The sequence below is a fragment of the Sturnira hondurensis genome, unplaced genomic scaffold (assembly GCF_014824575.4).
Source record: "Sturnira hondurensis isolate 20B ecotype Veracruz unplaced genomic scaffold, ASM1482457v3 Scaffold0014384, whole genome shotgun sequence".
NCBI lineage: Eukaryota > Metazoa > Chordata > Mammalia > Chiroptera > Phyllostomidae > Sturnira > Sturnira hondurensis.
Window position 1 is genome coordinate 13,373,542 of NW_028087015.1, and position 22,028 is coordinate 13,395,569.

At 40.1% G+C, this 22,028-nt stretch overlaps 1 protein-coding gene across 2 annotated transcripts in view; it reads left to right on the plus strand.

Moving 5' to 3' along the window:
- ADCY2 (adenylate cyclase 2) overlaps positions 1-22,028 on the plus strand; it is a 353,912-nt gene that overhangs the window by 251,404 nt on the left and 80,480 nt on the right. For both annotated transcript variants that reach the window (XM_037062983.1, XM_037062984.1), the window contains exons 7-14: positions 61-188; positions 5,483-5,641; positions 6,414-6,546; positions 7,883-8,059; positions 12,190-12,233; positions 16,011-16,091; positions 19,156-19,225; positions 20,926-21,023. In XM_037062983.1, coding sequence (XP_036918878.1) covers positions 61-188; positions 5,483-5,641; positions 6,414-6,546; positions 7,883-8,059; positions 12,190-12,233; positions 16,011-16,091; positions 19,156-19,225; positions 20,926-21,023 — 890 coding nt within the window. The remainder of the gene's footprint in view (positions 1-60; positions 189-5,482; positions 5,642-6,413; positions 6,547-7,882; positions 8,060-12,189; positions 12,234-16,010; positions 16,092-19,155; positions 19,226-20,925; positions 21,024-22,028) is intronic.

Genomic DNA, 22,028 nt, shown 5'->3' on the forward strand with positions numbered 1-22,028 from the left:
AAATTTAAATGATCCTGTAAATGCTTAACGCAACTGAAATTCTGTGACTTTTTCCTCCAGGAGAATGAATGTATGAGAATAAAAATTTTAGGGGACTGCTACTACTGTGTGTCTGGACTCCCAATATCGCTCCCTAATCATGCCAAGAATTGTGTGAAAATGGGACTGGATATGTGTGAAGCCATCAAGTAAGTGTAATGCTTCATAAGATCTTCTTTTACAGTTTAGTAAGTCTTAGCTGCAGGTCTCACTTGACACCATTTTTATTTATCTGTCTACTGGCATTAAATACATTATTGTACATTTAAATGTAAATGTTCAGAGACCCATTTGCTGACATGTGAGTAGCTTGATCCAAAGTAAGACTTCTTAAGTGTTTTGTATTATTATTATTGGTCCTAGACTTTTTGTAAAACCAAGTTAGGAATCTGAGAAAAGGCCAGTTTTAGTTTTTTTCAAAAGTGATTTTCTTTAAGTTTGAATGTCTTCTTTAATCTTAAAATGTTCACACTCTTAGGATCTCACATGATTTCTAACAGACAATATGGTTACACACCAAATGCAAGAAGGAACGTAGCTTTATCACCAAGCAGCAATTAATATAAAACTAAAGCCCCAAATTACTTGATCTAGTCAAAAATCCTCAGATCTGAAAAGTTAGTTTCAGTTTATAGTCATTGTATATGTGTTCTGTTATATCTGTAGTTTCTTTTGTTGTAATTCTAGGGAAAATTGGCCTATGTAGAATAACATTTCTTTAGAGTTGACAAGTTACAGGGTAAAAGCACCAGGTACAAAGTTAATTTTCATTACCAGCACCATAATGCATCCACCTTTAGCAATGCTCTTTGTAAAATCTAGAATATTCTTGTTAATGATAAAAGCTCTTTATCGATTACATAATTAAAAGACTTTAGTTTACTGAGTATTTTGATTGCCTGCTATAATCAAGTGATTTTACCTTGTCTCCCACATATTTTTACTCTAACAGGATAGGAATTAAGTGATCAATGTTCTGTTTCCTTGTCTCAGGGTTAGAGTAGATGTGGTTTTACATGAGGAAGTAACTAGTCAGGCTGCCCCAGGGTTTAGCAACTTGTGTATGTTGGCCGTGAGCTCCACTGGACTAAAAGGTGGGGTCCAGGGCAGCCTAATGAAGCCCCCACAGCCTCCGCTGAGCCCAGGAGGCCTACGTGCTCCCCATCCACAGCTCAGCAGCAATTGCCATAGGCCACTGGGCAGATGCAGGATAGGGAGGCAAGTGGAAACAGTGTCATCAAACAGAGAATTGCGGTGGGGTGGGGGTGGCCAGTGTGGCCTCCACTACCTGCAGGGAAGAGTGTGGGAAATAACTGCCCTTGCTTCTTCCCATGAAGAAATCCTTTGTCTTCTTTGATATTTGGGGGGGGGGGGGGTTTAGATTTTTTATTTATTTATCTTTAGAAAGGAAGGGAAGGAGAGTAGGAGAGAAATATCAATGTATGGTTGCCTATCATGAGTCCCCTGCCGGGAACTGGCCTGCAACCCAGGCATGTGCCCTGACTGGGAATCGAACCGCGATCGTGTGTTTCACAGGCCTGCGCTCAATCCACTGAGCTACACCAGCCAGGGCTGTCTTCTTTGATATTTGAAAAATATTTTGTACTTACTACCAAAGTCCTTAACTCTTCCCCACACTATGGGTGTAGATATAAGTGAATCTAATCATTGGAGCTGTTAGGTTTTCTCAAATTTAGAACCCACGCCTGGAGGCAGCCTCGGTGTTGATTTCAAACCCGATATGAAATGGGTTCCGTTGGAGGAAGGCAGTTTCTCTGGATTTCTTTTATAAATGGACATGGGAGAGATTTTATAAAGAATAAATTTACTTACTATGTGCATCAATAACATTTTAGATTAAACAACTCACCCTTTTACTAAAGGTTGATTTCTGCTTCTGAATTAACCATTTTCCATTTCTGTTATGTGTACTTTATCCCAGCACGTTGACGAGCGTTTAGGAGAAAGAGTCCTCGGTTCTGACCCACTGGCAGGTCACCAGTTCATCAGTAATGTCTTTTCTTCTGTTATGTCATTTTCATTATGGTAAAATATACATAACATAAATATTGCCCCTTCAATTATTTTTCTGTGTACAATTCAGTGTGTTAATTCTACTCAAAATGTTGTGCAGTCTTCACCACTATCTACTTCCAAAGCTTGTTGTCATCCCTAAGAGAAGCTGCATTAAGCAATAACTTCCTGGACCCCTCTCTTCCCAGCCTTTGGTATCCTCTATTCTGCTTCGTGTCCCTATAACTTTGCCTATTCTAGTTATTTCCTACAGGTGGAACCATACAGTATATTCCTTTAGTGACAGCTTACTTCACATAGTATGTCTTTGAGGTACATGTATTCTGTGGCATGTGTTAGTAATTAATTTCATTTGATGGTGGAATCATTTTTCATTGCATGTATATATCAGTTCCACTTATCCATTCATCACAGGTATATCAGTAACATGCTATGTGTCCAGAATCTCAGTAATGTTAGCAAATTTGAGGACACTTTCCAGAACTCTTGTTTTTAACTAAACTTAGCTTTGGATCTTACCAAGTGTGTGTCCCCATTATCTTCTGCTCATTGATCATGGCCTCTGCATTCTTCCTCTGTTATAAGTCACCTACTTGGCTCATATACAGCTGACAAAGTGATCGTTAATAGGTTGTTTTGTTACACCCTCCCAATAAAGGGCAGGAAAAGAAAGGGCATCTCAGGAAATTTTAAAAACTCTTTGTTCTCTGTCACATGCAAAGGGAAGAATTTCATCCCCTTTCATTAAACCATAAGAGGAGGATGAATAAAGGAATTTTAATGTTTTAAGATGGTGACGAGAAAGCTCACACTTGGCACTGGGAATTTTGCCAGATTGTTTCAGATTTTTTCTTAAGAACCAGCAATGAGGACTCATGAGCATTTGCCAGTGTTTCCCCCCCTGTATTGGGACCACCACATGTACTCAGCACCTGGTTCCCTGGTCACTAACACGCCACTGCAGAAGCTCTTCACCTGCAGATTTGGAATGTTTAGAGAGTCTTTTTTCCTGTGGTGAGAATGTAAGCTATTCTTAATCAACAAAGTAGCATGCAGGACTCTGATGTCGTAAGTCATTAACATTCCTCTTCAACTACAAAGTTCGTCTGTTATGGTTGTAAGCTTCAAGCACTTACTTCAACATTTTTCTGCAGATCCTAGATTGCATTCGCATGCATTAAAACATTTGGCTGGTGAATTCATTTGAACCCTGGAACTACTCATCTTCCTACAAAAAACACACAGGACATGGAGATAGTTTTAAAGAGTCAAATTATTAACCAGTCAGTTCTGTCGAGATGGCCACTGCCGAGTGCCTGGTCTTCCCTTTTTATCTCCTCTTGGCCCTCTGCTGACCATATTTTGGTATTGAAATGCCACGTGGTTGGAACTGTTCTCTCTCAACAACATTAAAATCTTAAGAAGAATTATGGGTTTTAGGACAAATTTTTCATCTCCCAAAGACAGAAACAAAGTAAATTCTTCTGGAATGACTTGGGTCAATGAATAAACTTGTATTGAGCGTCTACGTTGCCCCTGGCCCTGAGCCCACTGTTGGGCACACACACCACTTGGACGAGTCTATGTCTTCATGGGGATGATGCTCTGAGAGCAGATGTGGACACAAATAGCAGTGCCGCCTGCACTCAGGAAGGTCGGAGCATGTAGGGCAGGTTCCTGTATCGACCTAGACACAGAGGCCAGAAAGCCTCCCTGGGTGAGGACAAGGTCATGCCTAAGCCACAGGTGGAAAAACAAGGTAAACTGGTCATGTGACGTCCAGTCCCTGTGAGGGAGAGGAGGCTCAGGGGTGTGGGGAGCAGAGAGAGGAGCCGTCGTGAACAAAGGCCTAGAAGTGAGGACTGCACAGGGCCTGGGCGGCCATGGCACTCCCTGCCACTGGACGGCAGTGTTGGGGGCAGGTCTCCTGTGTCATGTAGATGTTGTGGTCCTTCCTGTGGGCAGGAAGGAAGGGTTTGGACGACCTGCATGATGCCAGATTGGTTGGTGTCTTTGGCAGGGGAAACCATGAGAGGAAGAAAGAGAGAGAAGAAGGTCAGGGAAGGGAAGAGAAAGAAAGGAAAGAGAAGGGCATGACTTTCTATATTCCTTTTTCAGGAGGCCATTCATTTTTACATTGCAGGTCTGTTTCTTTTCATCGTTTTCAGCATGCTCAAACAATGTCACTTTATCATTTAAGCATGACATCTATACCTGCCCCGTTCTGAGCCATTTAAGTTTCATTTCCTGGAGCCCACCCTGGTGACCCTCCCTCCTCGCTGCTCTGGGATCGGTGTCTCTGTTTCCCTTCACAGAGCCCCTGGGGCTGTTGCTCTCGGGGTAACTGACTGGGGACACCTTCCTGCATACTTCTTTTACGATGATATTGTAATTGATAAATGCGCATAGCTGGCAGAAATAAATAAGCATTGCCAAGCATTGTCATTTTCCATTAAAAAGAAGTTCTTCGTTTGTCTCTGTTAATGAGTTGGAGACAGGGGCTTAAGGTATTTTTTAACAGCTGTTAGAGGGAAGGGAGTTGGGAGGCTGGAATAAAATTTGAAGGGATTAAGCAAGAAAACAAAAACACCTCATAGACCTACACAATAGTAAGGTGATTACTGGAGGAAAGTGGGGTGGGGTAGGTAGACGAGGGTAAAGGGAGTACAAAGGTGTTGAAAGGAGATCTGACTTTGAGTGCACAATACAATGCACAGATGAAGTGTTATAGAATTATGTACCTGAAACCTATATAATTTTATTAACCAATGTCACCCCTATTAAAATAATAAAATGATTTTAAAAATTAGTTTCTTTTAATAACACCACTTGCAGTATTGTAGCTTTTTTAGAAAGTTTTTTTTGTTGTTGTTGTTATAGAATGTGCACAATTAAAAAGCTTTAATTGCATGGTTATTGTTTAAATTTCTCTTTGGGTTAAAGTCATTATTAAGCTCACAGAGAAGCTGTATTGTCTGTACATCGGGGACATGCACTACACTAAGCACTAGAACGGCAAACGGCGCCTGAGACCCTTCCCGACAGCGAGGGGCAAGGTGCCGTGATCCCAGTGTGAAAATTCAGAGCAGTGTCAGCACACGAACGATGCTTGATACCCATCAGCTGAGAAAGTAAAGCTATCGTCAAAATGCTGCCTCTTCCCCACAGCCCGGCCTGCTGTGGCTTTACTAGACAAAGCACTGGAGCTTAGGTCTGGTCTGGGAGCAACCAAAAGAAAAACCCTTTTTCTTGGCTCACGGCAGTAATCATCTGCTACAGGGGAATTTGTGATAATATTTCCAATAGCCTGAGAAATTCTGAGTAATAAAATATCTTGAAGATTGGCCAAGAGCTTTTAAAGGAAGGGAAGGCTGTTCCTGGATGATGACATAAGTTTCCTTCTCTTTAGGAAAGTGAGGGATGCTACCGGAGTTGACATCAACATGCGCGTGGGAGTGCACTCCGGGAACGTCCTCTGTGGTGTGATTGGTCTGCAGAAGTGGCAGTACGACGTGTGGTCTCATGACGTTACCTTGGCCAATCACATGGAAGCTGGAGGGGTCCCAGGGTAAGGCCGCACATTGGAGTTCTTTGTTCAGGTTGGCTTCATGGCTAGTCAGCAGGTTAGTAACTAAAGTGCTCAGTATTGGATCATTTCTATGTTATTCACACCCTCCATACTCTTTCATTAATCAGATAAACATGACCTGTCAAGTTCAAATTCTACCACCCCTGTGACCCATGGTCAAAGACTATTGATAGATATCAGACTCTAAATTACAGACTTTTACTTATTAGCAAGTTTATGAATAGAGACAGAAGCCGATGTTTTTTCCTGCAGTGCAGTTATGGCATTTCTTCATTATTGGTGACCTCTGAAACCAGTGCTGTTAAACTGAGAAAACTGCGGCATCCATCTCTGGCTAGAGCCTATTTCATACGAGAGAATTTCAGTGCAAGTGCCGTAATTTTGAAAAGTGGGAGAGCAAACACTGAGAAAGAAAACCCATACTTTCATACAGATCAGCACATTTTCTAAAATGCTTCTGGTATGAGTTTCAACAAATATGCTCGTATACAAAAAGTCTTTATGATCAAACTGTCATGCACCACACCCACGAAGCAGGCTTCTGGGAGTGCTGAGATGCTCCAAATCGGAGGAGCTCCTGACCTCAGAAGTATCTTTCTAAAAGTCACAGTCCATTTTACCAAGGGCATGCAGCCTTTCCTTCATTGTGGGGAGGGGAGGAAATTGTTTCTGAAATCACAAATAAAGAGAAAAATCTTCCTTCGTGCATGTCCTTCTATATCTTGATTGTGGTTTTAAAATGGCCTTCCAGGCGTGTTCACATCTCTTCTGTCACTCTGGAACACTTGAATGGAGCTTATAAAGTGGAGGAAGGAGACGGTGATATCAGGGACCCATATTTAAAGCAGCACCTGGTGAAAACCTACTTTGTAATCAACCCCAAGGTTAGTATTGCAAAGAGTCTATAATTAGCCTATGACTTTTGTGATGAAGAGGCAGGGGGGCAGATTGCTGTACAGGTAAGTGTTTTCAGTAAAGAATCAGTGCAAGTCTTGGCTTCTAAAATTACTTTAAATGCATATGGCATTTCAATTATGGAACGTGTTCTAAGTAATGAATGTAAATGTATTTATTAAAGAAATAATGAAATAACTTCTCTCTACAACAAGGTGGAGTATGATAGTCAATGTATGTGTTAATTCATGATGCTCCTGGGGCACAGCCTGGCAGTTTGGAAAATGAAAGAGAAATGGTTTGCTTAGGCCTTCAGATGATAAAAATGAGATGAAATAGGATGAACATATAAAAAAAGGAAAAAAGGAATTTCTAAAAGATGAACAACTAAATGTCACCTCTACATTTGTGTGAGGACAGGTGTATGCAGACACATTTAACTTCCAGGCAATAACACCCTCTGTTGCCTGGAAGATACCCCACCCATCCAGAAGGTTGGGCTCTGACTCCTCTGTTCACACCTACCAGCCACAGTTAGGGCCTTAGAGCTCTCATCTCTTAACGTTTCCCAGATTCCTGCCAAATGAGTATTGTTGCTATTTAAAGAGTAAGCATGCAAACCTGTGAGGTTATGTAACTTTCTCTAAATTACACAGCTGTTAAATGGGGCAGATATGAGTAAGAAACACTCCTAAACTGTCAAAACTGATACCACAAAATCAACAGGGTCAAGTGTGTGATGTCTACCCCTGGCAGGCTCCTGCAAGCCCCAGGTTCACCCATGGAGGCACTTGACAGTTGATCTACAGATGGATGTGTAACAGCAGGAAAAGCTATGGGTGATAGGGAGGTGTCATGGGGAAAAAGCAAAAAAAAAAAAAAAAAAAGAATACAAAATACATCATCTTCACACAAAGAACACCAAACCATGGATAAGTAAGACCATTAGCATTTAAAAAAAAAACACACATCAGCCTCCCTTCCAGTCATGTTAGGAAAACTCAATTAAGAAAAAATTAAAACAGGTCAGTATATCTGTTTAAGATTTTACTTTATAAAAATGCCTATTAAAATGGCTATTTTTCCTAAGTTTAAATTATAGATAACTTTTGCTATCTGGAAAAAAAATCACTCAGTTCAAACAGCTTGTAACACTGCACACCACTGGCATGGAAGGAATGAGGGTGGAAGCCATGAGAGTGAAGAGGTTGATGTTAAAGGAATGTGCTTAGTCAAGGGAAACTTCTGGAAGGGCTGCAGTAGGAAGGAGAAGGTGAGTGAGTGCATTTGGCACGCCAGGTGTAATGCTTTGTTTCCCACCCCAAGGGCGAGCGACGGAGTCCCCAGCACCTCTTCAGACCTCGCCACACCCTGGATGGAGCCAAGATGAGGGCCTCTGTGCGCATGACCCGGTACCTGGAGTCCTGGGGGGCAGCCAAGCCCTTTGCACACCTGCACCACAGGGACAGCATGACCACGGAGAACGGCAAGATCAGCACCACGGTGTGTCCTCCCCCTGTTCCAAAGCATCTTCGCACTAAATGAAGGCTTGTTCCCCAAACCAAAAGGCATCAACTGCTAACATAACTTTTGTCTGTTATGAAGCAAGTTTACCATCTCCGACTTCTCAAAGGGACTCCTCACAAACAGCTATTAGGGTGTGAATGAGTGCCAACCTTGCATTGCTAGGGGTTTTCACCTAGGCTGATTTTCCGTAATAACTTTATAACACAAGACTTTATTTACAACTGACAGTAGCAGCGATTACAATCAAACTTTTTTTTTTTAATTCAGGGTTTTTTTTGTGTTTTGCTTTTGCACTCATTAAGTTAAAAGCCTGAGCATCTTAATAAAAGAACAGTGAAAGCATGATGTCCTTGCAGTGAATAGAACTATTAAGTCTGCCTCTTCATCGCCTGGATGCTCAGGCTGTGTGAGCAGCAATATACATTCTATTGTTGTAGCTACTTATTTATATCACTCCACCTTCCATCAGAGCATAAAGTCCCAAAGCTCCTTACAGTGGGGCAGTTTCAATAAGATGGCTGCAATGCAGATAAATAGAAAGACCCATAGGAGGAAAGAAAAATAAATATAACTAAGCACTTAGAATAATCCCAATGGTATTGTTAGATTTTAAAACAATCTGTGGGTAGAATTAACTGGATTAGGGATGGAGTTGAGGTAAAAAAGAAAATGGACTGTTATGTCATTTTCATTAGCTGCTGAGGAGAAACCTGCCAGGCTTCCAGGTAAGAGGGAGCAGTCTTATTCTTCCTGTGTCCCACACCTCCCAGCATGTCACAAGGACACATCCAAGCCCAACAGGTAGGGCTAAGCATCCTTGTTTGACTTAGTTACAAGTCTCCTGTCAACTTCCCTTGTTCTTTTTTTAACTAAAAAATAAATGTGGCTTGACAGACTGTGATCCATCAGAGCATCAAATAAGAGAGACCACCAGGACAAACCCTAGAGGGGTCTACATTCTATCGAGAAGAGAGAGAGCAGGAGTAGAGCACAAAGGAACATGGCCACTTTAGACGCTACTGAAGGCCACGATGAGGATGGAATGGAGCGGTATTCATGGGAGTGAGCGGTGTGATTACTCTGGGTAGAACATCTGGGGAACTTTCAAAGACAGAGAGGAGGAAGTTGGCAAAGGAGGTGGCAGAACAACAAATTCAGTGGTTCTAAGGAGAATGAATGTGGTGTCCATGGGGTCCTGAGAGGATGCTGGTGTGGCTATAGTGTCATCAACAATGAGCAAGGAAAGTCATCAGGCTGGGATCCACTGAGGAATTGTGTTTAGTTCGCTCTGAGTATGATGGGAAGTCAATAGAAGATTTTAAGTGTGGGAAGGGCGTGGTATAGAATGTGCGTTGCAATAATGGGGCAAGAGGGCAAGGGTCAAAGTGAGAATGATGCCCACTTATGCAGAGATTTTATTTTATTTTTACTGCTCTTTTTTATTTATTAATTTTTAAATCATTTTTATTTTAATTACAGTTGACATACATTTTTATATAGGTTTCAGGTGTACGCCTCAGTAATTAGACATTACATAAGTTATTAAATGATCATCCCAATAAATCTCACAGCCACCCGGCACCATACATAGTTATTAGACTGTTATTGACCATATTCCCTATGTTAAGATTCTGGTAGTGGAAACAGTGAGAAGCAAATTTAGTCACAATTGAATGTAGAGCAAGTAAGACTTCAGCGGATACGTGTGAAAATGAGGCTCAAGGATTAATTCACACTTCTTTCAATAGCACAGCTGGAAGAATGATGATGCCATTAACTGCAATGAAAAGTACTAAGGGGAAATCAGATGATTTAAGATGGAAAAATCAAGACTTTGCTAATGGACATCTTTAAATCGATATACCTTTTAGACAGCTAAGTGCAGCTAGGAAGTTGGCTGGTGGATGTGCAAGTCCAGGACTCAAGGAAGAAGCCCAGGCTGGAGGTGTGAATGTGGAAGGGGTCAGGTTTTAGATGGTGTTTGAAGCCCTGAAGCTGGATGAAGTTATTGAGAAGAGATCTAAGGAAGAGGGTCTGGGGCACCTGGGGCCGTTGAGCGTTTAGAACTGTTGGAGAAAAGCATCCTAGAAAGCTAGTATGGAGTTGTCAGTGAAAGTCAGTGACAACTTTGATCACTAGTGAAAGCTTTTATCACTCTTATGAAAATATAATAATCATTTGGATAATTTTGCTTAATGCTATATTTATTATTCATGCTAATGGCCAATAATCGTATTTCTCATTGAGATTTATTGTTCACCAGCCGTTGGTTGGTTGTTTTTCAAGAAAAAAGAATCCTATATAAATATTAGAACATTATTTTCTGTGCTGTTTCTTATGTCATTTTGCAAGTGTGTTTTTGATGTTGTTGTAGTTGTTTATTTCCCAACAGTCCTTATTGTTCTGGGACTTCACAGTGCCTGTCTCCCTCATTATCTCAGCATGGGACCGCAGGAAAGATTTTAGCCTGACTTCCATCTGTTGTGTTGGAGAATATGCCTGCTTCAAGAGAGAGTTGCAAGGTCTAGTGGCTGAGCTTCGGGAAGTTGTTCATGAAATCAGAGGACCTCTTGAACAAACGCAGTTTTCATAACTGGCTTTTTTCACCATTCACAGACACAGAACCTAGGGACTGCCTTAGGAGCAAGACAGGATATTCTAAGAAAATCCCAAGTCTCTGTTTAACACATGAAGTCCATGTGACTGTTACTTGGACAGTCCCTTACTGTTGTGTCCCTTACTCACTTTCAGAAAAATCCTATTGTCCTTCTGATTAATACATTCCAGTTTTGACAAGTTGTCATCGCCAGAAGTTATTTCTGTTAACCAATCCCTTATACAGGGATGCACTGAGTCTGTATTTTGTAAGAATATGTGAGAGAGAAACATTGATCAGTTGCTTCTCACATGCCTCCAACCAGGGACCTGGCCCACAACCCAGGCATGTTTCCTGGCTTGGAATCGAACCCGCGACCTTTCAGTTTGCAGGATGATGCCCAATCCACTGAGTTGCACCAATCAGGGCAAGCCCTGCTGACTTTTGATTTAACAATGATAGAGCTAGTGAAACTGTATTATTTTACTTTCTATATTAAAACTTGGAGTTCAGTTATTTTTTGAATGCTTTACCTCTCTCTAGGTAAATGCACTTAATGCATTTAACCTAACCTTGGGGATAAAGCAGCAAAGAAAAGTTTCTTTAGAATAGTTTTGTTTCAACTTTTAATTTCCACTATAAGTATATAAAAGTAAATCTTGTGGGTATTTTTAATCTACTTTTGAACATTTGGCACTGGATGCCCCACTGCTGAACCCTGATAGGTGGCTTCCTCTCATTCTGTTTTCAGGAACTATCAGCGTTCATATGTTGATTTCTTCTTTTTGATCCGTGATTCACAATTGCGCATTCCCTCTCTCGCTCTCTCTCTAGATAGAAAGATAGATAGATAGAAAGATAGATAGATAGAGATAGATAGATAGAGATAGAGATATATTTTTTCAGGTCATGCTGGAAGAGAAATCTTTATTTTTCAATTACAGTTTACATTCAGTATTGTTCTGTATTAGTTTGAGGTATACAGCACAGTAGTTAGATAGTCATATACTTTACAAAGTGGTTCCCCCAATATACGTTCTTAACCAATGGTGTCATTTCTTAACAACCCCGTTTAATGATAAGGATGGACTACAGGTTTTGTGGTTATGTTCGTGTTTTAAAGCATTTTTTAAATATTTGTCTGATGCCAAGCAAGATTTTCCCATGATGATAAGATGTGTACAGTAACTCTAATAACAATTTTCTGTAGGCCATTGTTGGAAGCCACATCTTTGAATAGCAGGAGAACGTAAATTTAAAAAATTCAGACAACCAATCTGGTACTCCCAACATCCAGAGCTTATAGACGACACCAGCATTCTAAATATACACTGAGTTTTAATCTTCTTTTTTACATTTATACTTAAGCTCTTTTTCTCCACGTAGGAAATTATATGTTACTAACTACTACTGTACATGATAAAAGTAGAAATGTGTTTTACATAGTTATCATTGCAATGATATTTTTAAAGTATGTTTTTGGCAACTAATAGCTTTTCTTTTTTAATAGGATGTACCAATGGGTCAGCATAATTTTCAAAATCGCACTTTGAGGTACGGTATATGTTCCACTTTGTAGTTTTTAAAGGCTTATTTTTTATTTATTTCTGAAAGTAATTATCATCAATTATAGTAATTTTGAAGGCTATTTCTTCTAAAAGAGCAGCTACTTGTGAAAAGCCCTATTAAATTGCTCTCAAGCTTCTAAAAATAGGATTATTAGTGTCGTGTTATTAGAATTAAGACAGGGAAAAAGAAAACACCCCCTGGTAATCACTGTAGAAGTTGACATCATTTTCTTAAAATGACCCTTCTCAATACTCATATGCAGTAAAAAACTGAATTTTCTTAAAATGAGTAGGTTTCTTAAAATGACCTGTTTTTTTCTGTTTAATCTTAGACGTAAAAGCAAGATGAGTCCAGGCTTTGCATAGTAGAAAAGGGGCTGCCCAACCTCTCTAGAAAGAAAGCCAACTCCCCACAAAGGTCTCCAGGCCCCCGTGGCGCTCCACGGAGGGGTCACGGGCACTGAGGGCTTTTCCTTCCTTCCATGTTGCTCTAGCTGTGGAGGTCAGAGGTGTCCTTTAGTGTTGGTTTGGGCATTAAGTATTTCTTATCAAAGTAATTAGGATGATTAATGGAAGGCCCCAAACTCAAGCTGGCCTTTCTTTCCCCCGCAGAAAGGTGAGTTTGTTCTTGTAGAAAACACATGGTATCCAAGTTCAAAGTAAACACAATTAGGTAGATTGTTACCTGTAAAACATGGCAAGGAATGCACATCAGTTCCTCTTGGTGACTTTGTTGTAACGAGCTCTTAATTTGTATTTTGTGTGCAATTTGAAATTTTGACATTGAGATGTAACATTCCTAGACTGCCTTTATAGGGATAATTGGGTTCTTGAGCTTTTGAGGCATTACGTTTGAAATGACAAGTGCCATATTAAAGAAAACTCCAGCCAATTTTAGGAATATTGTGGAACCCATAACATAACTTGAGAAGGAGTGACTCTTCCAGCCAATTAGACAGGAGCATATCTGTGAGCATCTATGAACAGAAACTTTCTGAACATTCTTTCACTTTATTCCTGATATGGCTTCTATTGTCTATTTGCCCCTCCCTGAAATTGTGCTCCAACAGTCTGTTTTCCGAAATGACAGCTTGGAAATGCCTGGGGGAGCACCAGTGTAATGTGGGCAGTATATCCTGGGATGAGTGCTGTTTGGAAGACAGTGATTGTAGCTATCATTCATTTGTATCTGTACTAAGCACATGGTAGTACAGATACATCTTTAGTGTTCTACCGGAGTAGACACAATGGCCGTTATCCTTTTAGAAGGAAAAAAACTAAGGTGCAAGGGGTTAGGAGAATGCCCAGAGGAACACAGCTGGCAGAGGCGAGGCCAGGGTTTGTGCCCTGACGCTGCGGTGCCAGAGCCTGCTTTCCTAATTGTTCTCCTTCAGAGCCTCCTCCATACCTATTCCACTTTCCTCTGTGGTCAGGATCTCTGGTGGCCCCAAGGCCTCATGGAGAGAGCTTGACTATCAGCCTCACCTGGGCTTCCCTTGCACATCCTGGCTTTGTCACATGGCCTACATCATAAAACCTCTCTGAACCTCCAGCCTGGCCATGCGTCAGTGTCATGTGCTGTTGAAGCATCGTCTGAGCTAACACACAACCTCTTCCTTGTCTCTTCAGATATAAAAGCCCAGGTGTAGGGGTGGTACAGGCTAGGATGGGAGCTCAGGAAAAACAATGGAGAAAAATTAGAAAGAAAGAGGGGTTAGAGGCAGTGCATAGTGGGGGGGCAAGTGGGGAGGCCCAGGGGCAGAAACAAGAACGAGAAGGTCAGAAACCCTGGAAGTCTGAGGAACAAAGCCCTGGTTGGCAAGTTAAGAACTCTTGGTGGGTAGGTTATCAGACCCAAGGGTAACTGTCATTTCCATAATAGAAGTCACAAAATTACAAAGAGAAGAAAATTATCTGTAGTTTAGTAATGGTTGTCTAGATAATTAGTGACAACCAAGGGGCAACACCACATGCATTTATTGGCTATTTCTTGTGCCATGTTTACTGCGTTGACCACTGTGTAAGCACTGTCCAAGCCAGTCTCAGAACAAATTCACAAAGACAATGCCATTGTTAGCCCTGGACATAACATCAAAGGGTTTCATTTTCTCTGTGAGCTCAAGGTACCTAACAACTCTTGCTTTTTAGACTTGGAGAGACTTTGAGATAAAGAAAGCCACCAAATTGAAGTCAATAAACTCATGTACAGGCTAGGCTGATTAAAAAATAGTGTCTTTTTTTAAGGAATGTATTCATTTTTTTAAGATTTTATTTATTTATTTTTAAACAGGGGAAGAGAGGGAGAGAAGTGTCAGAGTGTGGGTGCTTCTCACGCTTCCCCTACTGGAGGCCTGGCTCACAACCCAGGCATGTGCCTAGATTGGGAATTGAACTGGCAACCTTTCAGTTTTTAGGCTAGCACCCAACCCACTGCACCACACCAGCCAGGGCCTAAATAGGGTAAAATGAACGTAGTTTCTCACCTGTGAATGAGGGTGAGCCAGACTAGATGATTGCTGAAGTTCCTGGCTTAAGAAAAAGGATAAGAAATAATAATTTGCCTTCTTCAAACAGCTTGGAATTTGGCATGTTAACACCTCTTCTTTCAGTTGTCTCAGTATCTGTATCCAAATCAGTTAATATCATTCTGTTTTTGAACCAAGGTTGCCCTTGGCCTATATAAAGAAGACAGGATTTGAAATCACACATACACAGAAGCTGATGAAATTGCAGTGTACATCATCTCATTAATGATGATTCCATGAGATTAATTACAGATAACTTTGGTGTTGCATATGTAATGATCTTCCTGTCTATATGTAGAGGCAGTTTTGGACTCAGAAAAGTATGGTTTTTATCCCAGAAATAAAATAGGTCTATTCCAGTGGTAATTTAAATATCCAGAGCACAGAGAAGCCACATGCTCCCTGCACACGGGACCAGGTGACCTGCCCACACCTAGACTCAGGCACAGGCTGGCTGAGGCCAGTTTAGTGAGGGCCAGCTTGTGTTCTCACTCTTTGCAGGCATTTAACTTTTAAAAACAGTTATTATTTCAGTTTTCTCCTTTCCATTCTCAGGCTAGTTGTCAAAGTTAACCTTGAGGAACCTATTATGTTTTTGTTATAATTTATTCACAAAATATATTATACCTGCAGATTATTTACTTCTAAAGCCAAGTGAGTGGTCTGCAAATAAAAGTGGGGTTTTCCATGAATAGTGCTTTCAAACACAGAAGAACATTCAAATACATACAATTAAGCTTTGATAGGCCTACAAAAAACTGTAGTTCTTCAAATTCTTGAAAGCAGACCAATGAAAACATGAACCAAGAATAACTATTTTTGTCAACCAAACTAAATTTTTGTAGAGGGATTTCCAAAGCCACAGTGTTCTGTCATAAAATTGAGTTTCTAAAGGCAAACAGTCAAGGGCTAATGTGTCTCTCAGGGCAAAAATTCTTTTATCTCAAACAGCAAGTACCTATCCTTCAGTGTTGCTTTTGATTCCCTAAAAAAAATGTCACTCTAAGTGAATGGTAAGGCCATGTCTTACTGCACCAAAGATCTAGTCAATTCTCTTGATCCACAGAGTGGCTGCTCTTCATAAAGAAAAGGTTGTTTATAGGCTCCTTTCTTTCTTTTCTTTTTTTAAACTTGATTAGAGAAATTAAACAGAGGTTTGGACATCATAGAAAAATAGGCTTAATATTTATTTTAATAATAAAACTCTTATCCACTGCATTTCTTTTTTTTAAATGTAGAACCAAGTCACAAAAGAAAAGATTTGAAGAAGAACTGAATGAAAGGATGATTCAAGCAATTGATGGAATTAATGCACAAAAGTGGGTACTTTTTAAACATAAATTATCATTCATTTCTTATTTCAAACTCTATTACTTGAAAAGATTGTTATTTGCTGCCTAATAAATACTCTTCAAGAAAATTGCTAACAAACAGCATGAGATGTAAACATGGAAAGAAAAATCATAGCTAAGTGTAATCAGGAGGTAATGTGAAAGATCAGTAGGAATTCCATATGGGAAAACCTTTAAGTTGTATCTTGTAACATTATCCATTCAGAATGCATTTATTTCCTGTGCAAAACCAGAGAACGTGGAGATATCTGTGTTCTAAATTGCAGGAAGAGTCTTCTGCATTAGAATTCAAATTCATTAGACAATGGGAAGACCAGCTTCTGGTGGGAGGGGAAATATACTATTCACTCTGTGCATTTTATGAATGTCTATTCAGTCTATGAATTTCTGTTATAACTTTCAGTGATCCCTGAAATGCAGAGAAAAAATTTAAGAAAGTGGTGGCATTCATGGTCTGGACAGAATGATTACATTCATCAGCCTTTGAAACCACATTGAGTACTTGTTCATTCAATACATTTTTATTGAATTAAATAGTGTAAACATCCGTAGGTCCAGATAAAAAGCCTCCCTGGAAAAGTTTCCACCCTATGGAAACCTGACTATTTAATTTTTAACCTGAAAGTTAACTCTTGAAAAATGTACATGATTTTTACTTAGAACTCTACCTTCAAAATTAAGTTGCACATCTTTGCAAAATGTGTGCTCCTTCTAGGTTGTTCATTTTAAGTATGTATTCTAGACTATATACAGGGCTTATGAAAGTATTACCTGAGTGCATGTATGTGTCTGTGTGGTGTGTGTCTGTGTGTGCAATTGTGGACGCACACAATAAAGTATGTTGGTTGGGCTGCACTTTCGACTCAGATATTCTGGTGCATTAAATTAACACCTGCCTAAAGCCCCTTGTGGGCTCTAAAGACAACATGTGGTTGAAATTAAGTCATTTCCCCAAACTTCAACCCTGTGTTTGTGGCTTTAAAAACTCAATGTTAGGTGCTAGGGACACAAGGAAAGAGAAGCCTGGTCTCGATCACTTCCTGTCTACCTGCAGGAAGCACACAGAAAGATACCTGAGACATGAACTGGAAATGAGGGTCCCTGCAACTTAGGGAGGAGCTAGTTTTATGTCTACTCTATAAATTTCAGTCTTATCCAGTCTTATTCCCAGGAACATTTTTAAATTGGATTCTTTTTCAATAAAGAAAAAAATTCCTTTTAATAAGTTACCAGTATACATGAGTCATAGTTTGATAAATATACAGTTCTGAAAATAAGTACAGTTATAATTTACCTTTTATCTTATTTCATGTCCTTTTTTGTACATTAATCAACCTTTGATTCCTCCTACTAGTCTTATCAAACAGAACAATTACATATTTCTGTAGCCAGTGCAATAATAAGAAACAACAAAGGTGCTTATTTCCCCAAACCTAAAGATCATACCCTGGAAACCAAAAGTATTGCTACAGCTCTCACTTTTAATGATAGTTCTTCTAGAACACACTCCTCTGACATCTGTGCCTTCATTAAACATGCACTCTGTGTAGTCGAGTCTTGTGGGACAGTCATCTCCTTGTGGACAGGATGCCGTGAGAGCCTTCCCAGCTCTCCAGGTATTCTGGGCATAGGGCTGTCCTGGTAGACCTGGAGATGTCCCTCCTCAGATGTGCGAGTCTCCTGGGCTAACTTGTCATTAGTCCTAAAGTGAAATAGCATGTACATTTAGAGTCCCTAGTCCGAAATCACTAAGTGGCTGATTACTGGGTAAAGTGTAGGCATTCATTTGGCCTTTTCTCATGGGTCCTCCAAGGCCTTCACCCTTTATTTCCTGACTATAGCTTAAAGAGTCTGAATCTACAGAGAAAGATGATTGATGTATTGGAAAGTCCTATATAATAAATTCATGTGAATTGATTTTTGTTTCAACAAATATAACATTTTCTTGGAATTTTACATAAAATATCACTTTATCTCTAATGTCTTAACATACATATGTTCTCTCTCCCTATATATAGATATAGACATTAGGTTATATACACTTGTCAAAATATAGATATTCATGCGTATGCATTGTAATTCAGGTTATTATATTTTTAAATTATAAAAATATTTAAGAAAAGTAGAAATGTAAATGCATCAGTTAACGATTCATTCAAACCAGTTGGTCACTATTGGTATTTATTTCTAGACATTTTTCTTGATGCACAGATCTCAATTTTTTGCTTACTTAGCTTTATTTCAGAAAATGCTGTTAATTTTATTGCCAAGTGCCTGACTGTATCAGGCACCACGCCCCCGGCTTGCTTGGTCTTATATCTACTGCTGCTGTTTAGCTTCAGATTATATACAGTGTTCCAGTGAACAGTGTTGCCCTTAAGCTCGTTCTCTATTTCAGTGACTTTCTCCAAGCAGATCTTAAAACAGACTTTTCTCAATCACGTATTTTTTATTCATTTTTAACATTTGAGATATATGTATGTACTTATTTGTGTATGTGTATTATTAATACACTGTGTTAGTGATTGGAACCACTTGCTCAGACCTTAAAATAATAACATCATATTTTTTTAGTAAATGTAAAAGAAGCGAAGTCTCCTCGCCCAGAAGTTGAAGGGGCACAAAATGGGTTGGACGTTCTGCGATGTGTTACTTGCTACAAGATCAGAAAATTGTGCTTCTATGAACCAGATCCTTCAGAACATGACACTGCCATATGACTTCAGTAAAACATTAGGGAACACATTTACTGATATACTTGACTTCCTGGTTATTTAATTGGAGTAAGTTGAGTTTCAATTTGGTATGACAGTTGGTTGTAATATCATACTCTCTGAGGAGAGCAGTATGTGAATAGGAGTGTTATATTTGCAGATTCCATATCCAGTGATTTGGCATTCCACATTTTTTAAATATTCAGTTTTGGATGATTTACAATAAAGAAGGAAGAATGCAAGTCATTTTTAAAAAGCAGTTCCAGATGTTTGGTGGAAGGTTTGGTTTTATGATGTCTGCCCTTTTTTATTTCTAGGCAATGGCTCAAGTCTGAAGACATTCAGAGAATCTCATTGCTTTTCTACAATAAAATTCTAGAAAAAGAGGTAAGCTATGTTTTCGCTTAAAATCAGTCATTTTTTTCTAAAATTTTAGTTTTTCAAATTCCTTCATGAAATTATACTCGTATTTTTTACTTGTGACATTAAAAATGCCCCTAACTATATCTAAATTCTATTTACGGTCTCTGTTACTCTTCCAAACATATATTGTTTTGCCATAGTTCTTGCAGCCCAGCTTCTGTCCCTGGCTAGTCATCATTTTCAATACATACTCCTGGTGGTAAATAATATCTGGAACATTCTGAGGTTGGGAGCTTAATGAAAGGAACATGATCATATAATTTACTACTATTATTTTGACCATTTTATCCTTGAATAACTTTAACACATACTTACTGTATAAGTAGTGAAGTATGCCCTTCCCGATAGAAGTCCATTTCTTTTATTAGCACTACAAGTCAGAGCTCTGCACAAAGCCCAGAAGGTAGAAGATAAGGGTGTAATTGAATGCGTAGAATGTAATCACATTTCTGCAATTCTGCTAATATAGCTGCTTCACCAACATGGAAATTATCCTGACTGTGAAGTCACAAAATTCACCAGAAAAATATGTTAGTAAATTGAAGGCAATTGTCATTTAAAAACACTGCCTTTGCTGACATTGTCTATGTGTACACATTTGCAGAGGCCAACTCTGAGGAGAGTTTTAGAGCACATTGAGATTTAAGCCCATTTCTTCTTCATCTATCACCTGTGCTTCAGCCCTGCAGGAGGGATACAAGGCAGCAAGGCACCACGGGAGAGAAACATCAATTCACCACCCAGATAGCTGACATCCCACACTGAAACCCCAGTGGCTGAAACCCAGCAATACATACTATAAGTTCCCATAACTTGGGGAACTGTCTGTGCAGATGTAGCTAACGCAGCCTGCCAGTATTGTCAGGAGGTTGTAATAGCATTGCCACTGAAACTTCATTTACTTTCATTTCATTATAAAACTCTCTTTTGAGAAGCAGTGTAGTCTCAGCTGCAACAGTGGCTGTCTTTTTTCCTGCATCCCCCAGGTGGGGGCAGTCCCAGGTGGGCAGGTATACTGGTTAGTTTACAGTCCTGGAGGGGATGGGAAGCTGTGTGGCCACTGCTGATTGCACTGGACAAGGGGGAAGAATCTGATCCAGGCTCAGACAAGCAAACAGTGAATGCGAACCTGGACAAAGCTCGCGAGTCTTCTCTATCTTGTAAACTTAGTCACTACTTCTCAGCAGCATTAAGATAAATAATGAAGACTAAAACAAGTAAATGGAATGAGGAAATCGCATCATCTTAGTAATATTCAAAAGTAAAATATTATATGAAAAACAACTTGCTTCCCCCAGATAACTGCAGGCAACGGACCCACAAGGGAACCCAGGGCACCCCGCACGGTTCACTGGTCCCATCATTCACTCACTTGTCTTTCTGGTCAGGTGCTCCCTGTGTTTGCGGGAGTGATTCAATTACCTTTAAATGGGTTTCTGAACAGTTCAATTTATAAAAGTTGTGGTCTTTGGAAGGTATAGCTCCTTTGGAGGGAAGAAACACTCATTGCCGGAGATGAACGGCCATCACCCTCAGCTCGCTTGTGCCGCAGTCTACAATTTACTAGTGTGCCACATGACCTGGGTAGGATCAGGCTGCTAGGTGACTGCTCCAGCCCCTCTCTTTCTGAGCTGCCCTTCATGGTGTCCTCCTTCTCCCCGTAGTACCGAGCCACTGCCCTGCCGGCCTTCAAGTACTACGTGACCTGTGCTTGTCTCATATTCTTCTGCATCTTTATCGTGCAGATCCTCGTGTTACCAAAGTAAGTGTGTGTGTTCTCCTTGGGGAGTCTCACCTGGGGCACCTTCCCACTGGCCCAGTTATACCTGAGGGTGTGAGAAGATGGACATTTCTAGAGGAGGGGTCATGTCCCATGCCATGGTGGAGGTGATGGAACTCAGGATCTGTGAAGTTAAATGGCCCCCGTGGTTAGTTATAGAAGTGCTGGATTTTCACAGTGGACATGTGGATTCACCTTACAGGGTCTTTAAAGAATAAATATAACTTTCTGCTTTTGATTTCTGTGTTACTTTGATGTCCCATCTAAGAAACGTAGCCTAGTAAACTTTACCAAAAAGGGCAAAATGGCCAGGTGTTGTTTCCCATATACAAATAACACTATATTGAAAAGACAAAACCCACACTGGGCACACTTTGCCCACCCATTCATTCTGAGTTCACGTTCTTCCTCATGCAGTCCATTCTCTGCCACCATCTCTGATTGTTTGTGGCAGGTCCCTGTCCAACTTGTCTCTCCTCCAGGACAGACCTGGGACAGACAGGAGAAACTGGGTGAACTGGATTTCACATGTCCACACCTTGGTGTGGACTCCTCCTAGTTCCACTTGTTGGTGAAAGTCTAATCAATCGATGATTCCTTTCTCTCTCACCTTAGTGAGTGCAGGGTAGGAAAAACTGACTTTCTTTAAAGGAACAGGCTTTTCTCACTCTGCCGTCTAACAGAAAAAGAAAACAAAACTGCTGTCTTTTGATCATTGGAGATCCAGAAATAAATTTTAAGATAAATTTTCTTTCTTCTTATTTTCCATTCCCTAAAGGCCAAAGCAGCCATTTTTAATATTGCATAATTTAGAGTGTTTGCACTTAACTTCAGGGGCACAGTATTTGTGGGAAACTTGAATTTCTAAGGCTGGGCTACATTTTTGCCTCGTGAGGTGCGGAGCAAACTAGAAATAAATGGCCTGTCCTTCCCCCTGTACTCCAAACGACATCCTTATGGGCACTAAGCCAATTCAAAGGCTCTCTG